The 8,005-nt window shown below is 49.0% G+C and overlaps 1 protein-coding gene across 1 annotated transcript; it reads right to left on the bottom strand.

Moving 5' to 3' along the window:
- Positions 1 to 211: 211 nt before the first annotated feature.
- On the bottom strand, positions 212 to 7,198 carry RDH8 (retinol dehydrogenase 8; the record flags this gene model as incomplete). The annotated part of the gene is made up of 6 exons (XM_084781613.1): positions 6,960 to 7,198; positions 3,326 to 3,487; positions 2,585 to 2,764; positions 1,514 to 1,607; positions 512 to 695; positions 212 to 427 (listed from the first exon to the last, which is right to left on the bottom strand). The coding sequence occupies exons 1-6, from the start codon at positions 7,060 to 7,062 to the stop codon at positions 212 to 214; spliced, it is 939 nt and encodes a 312-aa protein (XP_084637739.1). The 5' UTR covers positions 7,063 to 7,198.
- Positions 7,199 to 8,005: the final 807 nt, after the last annotated feature.

Genomic DNA, 8,005 nt, shown 5'->3' with positions numbered 1-8,005 from the left:
TGCCTTTAATTCCAGCCCTTGGGAGACTGAGTCAGCCTGATGTCTGTGAGTTTGAGGCCAGCCTGATCTGTATATCGAGTTCCAACGCTACATAGTGGGACCTTGTCAAAAAAAAAAGTTTCCCACTGGCCTGGCTGAGTGAAGAAGTCAGTCTGCACAAGCTAGGGGCAGAGCCATGCTGTTCAGGCTGGGAAGGGAGGTTCTGCTCTGTTTATCTAGGCCGCACACGTGTTGGGAGGCAGCCGCAGGCCAGGCATCGGAGACCAAGGCTGAGAAGGCGAGGCCAGCGGAAAAGGAGCCTGTGGGTAGTCCTCACATACAGGCTTCCAGAGGGGTCGATGGCCTTAAGCGCCGTCAGTGGGAGGTAGCGATGGTTGGTCTGTCTGCGGAGTGGGGGTCTGGGGGAACCGATGACCTTGGCAATGACCTGCGGGAGGAAGGGCAGCACTCTGAGTTCTGGAACTTACCGAGCTCTCCGACATCTGGAGCCACGGTGCTTGTGTTCACTTACCTGGGCCACATCCCGCGGGCTCTGTCCCACAGAGCGGAAGAGCTCCCTGGAGGCTGGGAGATACAAATCCCGGAAGTAGCCAACGGTGTCAGGGTCAGTGTCTGGAAACTCTGCGTCCGATACCTGAGCCAGGAGTTTTCCTTCGAATTCAGTGGTGACTGGGCCCGGCTCCACCATCGAGATGCTGGGAAGGGGGTTGGTGTCATTGTTATTGTTGTTGCCGGTTTTATTTATTTACTTATTTACTTATTTACTTATTTTTTGAGACAAGGTTTTACTGTGTATGGCTGGCTGTCCCAGAACTTGCTAAGCAGCTCGGGCTTGCGCTGACTGCACAGAGACCTGCCTGCCTCTGCCTCCTGGGTGCCGAGACCCCGCCACAACACCTGCACCCTCCGCAGTACTTGTTACTGCTGTTGTCTCTATTCTGCAGCACTGGGATGGATGGGCCAAAGGTTCGAATGCTCCACTGCTGAGCTGCAGGCCCCAACCTCTGTGGTTGTTAGTTCATCTTTCTTCACTCCCTATCGCCCCGCTCAGCCTGCTTCCCTCTCCTCCTCATTCATTAACATACATAAGTTATGCATAGTAATGGGTATTTTATGTACATAACGTAGCTTGATCATATGCACCCCCTCTCACCCCTCCCACTCCTGCTGACCCTTTCCTTTTCCCAACCAGACCCCCTTTTATTTTCCTGTTCTTTCTTTCTTTCTTTCTTTCTTTCTTTCTTTCTTTCTTTCTTTTTTGGTGACCCCGTGAGTTTTCTGGGGTTACCTACTACAGAGTGGGTGAGGGGCTGTTTGCAGGGCTGTGAGTTGCTCGCCAGTGGCCACATCTCTGAAAAATATCTCTCCTTCCCCAGCAACTGTTAACTGCCTGTCAGTCCTCAGAGAGGGGCTGGTCCCCTGCTCTATTGACTTGGCTTCCATACTCTCTCCTTCACTGTCTCCAGCATCACCATGTTTTCCTTCCCCCTGGCTGCCCAGGTGCCTGACTCACAAGATATTGAATTGTCGCAGCTGGATAGCCAGACTCTCGAAGAATCCTTCCAGGGCAAACTTGGAGGCTGCGTAGATGTCATTGAACATGATGCCTGGAAGGGGAGGAGCGAGGAGGTCTCAGGTGTGTGTGTGTGTGTGTGTGTGTGTGTGTGTGTGTGTGTGTGTGTTAGACTTTGTGGGTCCCAGGGTGATTTGGGCATTTGAATGAAGGGATGCTCAGGGCCAGAAACACAATGTATGGAATTGTGCAACAGGCACACATAGCATCAGGACAAGGGCATTATGCACAATGTGTTACCCCTTTTCAGCTCCACCTGCCCCCCCATTGCCCTCCATGTATATCTGTGGTTCATTTACTCATGGAGTCCCAGGGCCCATGGGCACAGTGATTATTGATGCTTCCCCACAGCAGATACAGTTGGAGGGTGCCTAAGGAAGGAGCCAGATCACAGACAGTGTCAGGATGAGGAAGGGTTTGAGGAGGGAGAAGATACCAGGGCCATAGATGGCAAGTAAGTGGTTTTTAGAGTAGGTCCATGGTAGACATCACAAATAGATCTCCTGTGTCTTTTCTGCTGAATCACCAAACACTATATACATCCCTATGGCATTACAGGGCTTTTTGTCAAGGAGGGGGACCTCTGATGGTTTATTGGATTCCAGGGGAGTGAGTGAAAGGCTGTTTTGGGTATATCCAGAAGTGGAGTTTATTCTGGGATGTGGATGGCTGTCGATGACACGCATACCCACTGCTGCCTACTCTTACACCAGGCAGACAAGGTAAATCAATCCCAGAACACTTCCCTTGCTTTCTTTCTTTTTTAAAGATTTTATTATATATATATATATATATGAGTGCTCTATCTGCATATACACCTGCATACCTGAAGAGGGCATAGATAGTTGCCAAAAATTAAACTCAGGACCTCTGTAAGAGCAAACAGTGCTCTTAACTGCAGAGCCATCTCTCCAGCCCTTCAGAGTCCTTTTCAATGCAACTTCATTTGAATATGAACTAAAACCTACTTGACAACCTTCTAATCCTGGATGCAGTGGTCCCCAGACTTACCTTGGAGCCCCATAACACTGCTGACCACCACGATGTGGCCCTGACGCCTCCTCTTCATGCCTGGAAGCACAGCTTTGACCAGACGGACAGCCCCAAAAAAGTTGGTGTTGAACACGTTCTGCATAGTAGCTACGCTGATTTCCTCCAGGGGCCCCACAAGGCCTATTCCTGCATTGTTCACTAAGGAGATGCAAAGAGAGTGTTGCTTGAAGTCACCTCACGGACCTGAGTCCTTAGAACAAGCCTAGGAGGGGACACGTGGAACCTAGGGGGTATTATACAATTTGGTTTTTGAACAGGCCTCTGGGCCTGGGAGAGTGGGTGGAACAGCTCCTGGAAACCAAATCTTTGTCATACTATACATGAGCAATTTCCATCTGCTCCCAAATTGCACCAACATGGCCAGACCCACCCACCTTAGCAGGCTCCATTAGGACATGAGTGGCTGCTTCATCATCCTCTTGTCTTCAAGTGACTCACCGAAGTAATTTTCCCAACCACATATGGTTTTCTCCTTATGTGAGGCTGTCTCTCCTCTGTAGTCCCTCCCCCAAAAGTTGGGCATCTCTAATTAACAGATTGGTACTTTTGACTCTTGGTCAACTGGTCTACCACTTTATCCAGGGCTACAAATTGTCATCTTGCTGACTGATAGTGTATACTTAAGAGTCTGTGTGTGTGTGTGTGTGTGTGTGTGTGTGTGTGTGTGTGTGTGTGACCCCAGGGGCTGCCAAGTCTTACCCAGCACGTCCACTCGTCCACACTCGATGTGGTTGAGACAGTTAGCCACTGACTCATCACTGCATACGTCCAGCTGGGCCACGGTGAGAGTCTTTCCAAGAGTCTCTCCAGCAGCTGCCTCCAATGGCTCTTTCTTCCCGAGGTCCCTCATGGTGGCCACCACTGGAATCAGAGAACAGAGCTGGACAGGTGTTGGGCTCTTCTGCCCTGTGTGTTTCTCTAGGATGTGTGTGTGTGTGTGTGTACAGACCACTGGATAATCCTGGCTGTCATTTCTTAGGAGACAACTGCACCCCCCCCCCATGAAGTGTGTGTTGTGTGTTTATGCTTGTTTGAGCACACATACACGTGCACACACACCATAACACATGCATGGAGGCCAGAGGACAAGTGAGGAGTCAGTTTTCTTTTTACACTGTGGGTCCTGGGGTGTAAACGAAGGTTGTCAGGCTCGAGAGGCAAATGGTTTCACCTGATGAGCCATCCTGTCAGCCCCCTCTCCCCTCTGAGAAAGTCTCTCTGTGAATTTGGAACCCATCAGATAGGCTAGAGTAAGTGTCAAACGAGCTTCAGGGGCTCCTCCTCCCTCTGCCTCTCAAGTGCTGAGATTACATGGACATGCCACTGTGCCTGGCCTTTTTACCTGGGCGTGGGATTAGAACTCAGGCCCTCATGCTTGTATGGGGAGCACTTTATTGAGCTCTCTCTCTCTCTCTCTCTCTCCCTCTCTCTCTCTCTCTCTCTCTCAGACCTATTGCTGTTTAAAAATTTTTTAATATGTATATTATTTATTTTTAATGTGTGTGTGTTTTGTCTATAAGTATGTATGTGTGTTATATGTATATTTATGGGTAGTTGTGAGTCACCATGTGGATGATGGGAACTGAACGCAGGTCCTCTGTAAGAACAGCAAGTACTCTTAACTGCTGAACCTTCTTTCTAGCCCTCCTATTTTTGTTTAAAGACAGGGCGTTGCTATGTACCTTGGCTGGCCTGGAACTCAATATGTAGACCAAACTGGCCTTGAACTTTTGGAACTCTTCCTGCCTCAGTCTCCTGACTGTTGGCATGACAGCTGTGAGCCACCATGCCCAATTGTGTCTATGGTCTTACATAAACAGTCCCAGATGGAGTCTCACATGTTTGAACACTTACATTTAGCACCAATCCAACAAATGCACACTTATATACCTATGTCCACAAATTCCAACAAACATATATACACACATAATTGGCCAAGGTTGAGCCTCCTGCCTCCAGCTCCTGAGTGCTGGAATGGCAGATCCGAAGCTCCAGGTTTTCTTTTGTGCTAAGCGAGTCCCCAGCCTCAGACCTTCAGCTCCATTTTTAAAATAAGGAAGAAGAGAATGAGTGAGTTTCCCAGTGGGTAGGAGTAAATGACAAAGCGGATTCGTTTGGAATGGTCTTAGGTACAGTTAGCTGGGCACATGCCTGCCACCCCAACATTCGAGAAGATCTTGAGTTTGTGGTCATTGTGGCCTACGTAGTGAGGTGGTATCTAAAACACAAGACTAGAGATGCTGCTGAGTGGTAGAGCGACTGCCTAGCAAGCAACTGGCCCTGAGATCTGTCTTTAGCACACACACTGCAACCAACAACAATAAAAAACCCAACCCTCTTTAGCAATATTATATTTTTAAAATATTTTACTTTTGTGTAGAGTGTGTGTGTGTGTGTGTGTGTGTGTGTGTGTGTGAGTGAAGACAACTTGTTGTAACTGGTTTTCTTCTTTCACTGTGTGATGCCAGGGATTGAACTCAGGGCATTGGTTCTGTGGCAAGCCCCTTTCCCTGCTGAGCCCTGTTGTAGGCCCCTGAGCAGTAAGTATAGCCACACACAGGGGAATTCATGCTCTCACACTCATGACTCTAACCTGCCTCTAACCCAGAAAGCTGGGAGAATCAGCTCTGCCAACTGGGGTGATGTCCTCACCCAGGCAGCTGGCTCAAAAGTGACAATGTCTGCCAGCTTCCCCTCTGGGTCAGAGGAGCCAGAGATGGCTTGCACACTGCAGCCACCAACTGCACAGCTGGAGAAGCTAAAGGCCCCTTTAAGGCCCCAAGCTCAGTGCACCGTAAGGCAGCAAGAGTTTCATCCTAGAGCTCTAATCAGCTTAGTGGGGGCATGGTCAGGGGCCAACTCAGATGCTGGAGCCAGCTTCCTTTGAGATGTTTTTTGGGACAGATCCTTCCCCACACTCCCCTAAGATTTGTTTATTTATTTACTTTATGTGTGTGAGTGTTTCGTCTGCATGCGTGTGCCTGCAGGATGCTCTGGAATTGGGGTCCCAGATGGTTGTAAGCCACTATGTGTAGACCAGGCTGTCCTGAAACTCAGAGATCCACCAGTCTCTGCCTCCAGAGAGCTGGGATTATAGGTTTGTGCTACCATTCCTGGTTCCACAGTTCTTCATTTATTTCCACTGGGCATGCTCAGTCCCTCCCACCCCTCCCTCTCCTGTTTTTCTTCCTTCCTTCCTTCCTCCCTCCCTCCCTTCCTTCCTTTCTTTCTTCCTTTGAAACAAAGATCTTGTTATGTAGCCCAAGCTAGCCTTGAATTTACCATGATCCTCTTGCCTCAATTCCAGAATGCTAGGGTTACAGGTGCTTACTACAATCCCCAGCCTGCGATTTCTTTTTCTTTTCCTTTCCTTCCTTCCTTTCTTTTTCCCCCCAAAGACATGGTCTTTTTGTGTTTCCCTGGCTGTCCTGGAACTTGCTCTGAAGACCAGGCTGGCCTCGGACTTACAAAGATCCGCCTGCCTCTGCCTCCGCACACTACCCAGAGTTGAGGCTGTTTTGTTTGCTTGTCTATTTTATTTTGAGACAGGTATCTCCATGTGGCCTAGGCTGACTGTGAATTCAGAATCCTCCTGCCTCAATCTCTTGAATAATAGAATTTCAGATGTGCCCCGTCATGGCTTGATTTGGGGCTGATTTTGTTTTTTCTCCTTTCCAGACAGGGTCTCATGTAACACAGTTTAGTCTGGAGTTTGCTGAGGCTGACCTTGAACTTCTGATTCCTCTGGCTACATCTTGAGTACTGGGGTTACAGGCACGTGACACAACTAGGATTAGAATCCGGGGATTTGTGCATGCTAGGCAAGCATAGTACCAACTGGTCTAAATCTTTACACACACACACACACACACACACACACACACACACACACACACACGCCCTGTTTTTTTGCTCATAACTTTTCCTTATCTGCCATCCAGTACTCAAGAAACACATTGTGAGGGGTTGGAGAGGTGGCTTAGAGGTTAGGAGCATTGGCTGCTCTTCCAGAGGACTGGGGTTTACTTCTTAGCACCCACGGGGTGGCTCACAGCTGTTTGCAACCCCAGTTCCAGGAGATCTGACAACCTCTCTGACCTCCTTGAGCACCAGGTACAGAAGTGGTACACATATTTACACACAGGCAAAACATCCACACACATAAAATAAAAATAAATAAGTCTTTAAAAAGAAAGGAAGAAATATATATGAGGTGAGAGAATTACTAAAGTGATAGACAGCTTCCCTCTGTCTTCTTCCCCAGGCCCATGTGCCCAACCTACACCCATGAGGCTGTGAAAATATCAAGGGTCCTAGAAGCTGTGGGCCCTACCCTGGTAACGTTGTCTGGGGTCATGAGCCAGCTGAAGAGCGAGTTCAAGACCGATCCCTGAAGAGCAGCCAGAGATGAGCACACTCCGAGGCCGGGAGGCCATGCTGATCCTCTCAGGATCCTGTGACGTCACCTGCCCCACCCCCACCGGGCCTAAGGCTTCAGCTCATCCCTCCCTCCTAAACCCGGGCCACCTGGTCCCCTTGCAAAACCCAGAGGCCCAGGGATGGCTTGGCTGAGGCTGATCCCGGCAGGCAGCTGCAGACTGGTCAATTCAGCAGCGCCAACTCTCATCCAGCAGATGTTTCTTCTTAGAGCAAAGCCTAGGAGCACTGGCTTGGGAAGCTGAGGCAGGAGGAGAGATAGAGAGTGAGTCTGGATTATTTATTTACTTACTTGCTTTTGTTTGTTTTTCGAGATAGAGTTTCTCTCTGCAGCCTTGGCTATCCTGGACTTGCGCTGTAAACCAGGCTGGCCTAGAACTCACAGCGATCCGCCTGCCTCTGTCTCCCGAGTGCTGGGATTAAAAGCGTGCGCCACCACTGCCGTTATTTTATTTTTCCATTTATCATCATCATCGTTGTCGTCATCATCATCATCTTTTCTTTCTTTCTTTCTTTTTTTTGGTTTTTCGAGACAGGGTTTCTCTGTGTAGCCTTGGCTATCCTGGACTTGCTCTGTAAACCAGGATGGCCTAGAGCTCACAGCAATCCACCTGCCTCTGCCTCCGAGGTGCTGGGATTAAAGGCGTGCGCCACCACACCCGGCCATCATCATTATTATTTTGGAGACAGGGCCTCTGTAGCCCTGGCTGTCCTGGAACTGATACGTAGACCAGGCTGGTCTCAAACTCAGATCTCTCTGCCTCTAGGATTAAAGGGGCGTGCCACCACATTTATGGGTTGTTTATTTTCTTTTAGGCTGGGCAATTTAGTCTGAACCTGTCTCAACTAGAACAAGCAAGCAAACAAACAAAAAATGGAGATGCGGTTCAAGGCCGAACCCTGATGCACACATATTCATTTTTCAACTGCTGTACTTAGCCT

Source organism: Acomys minous, assembly GCF_964271855.1.
Source record: "Acomys minous genome assembly, chromosome: 5".
Classification (NCBI taxonomy): domain Eukaryota; kingdom Metazoa; phylum Chordata; class Mammalia; order Rodentia; family Muridae; genus Acomys; species Acomys minous.
The sequence above is the reverse complement of the archived record's forward strand: the minus strand, read 5'-3'. Positions and strand labels throughout refer to the sequence as shown.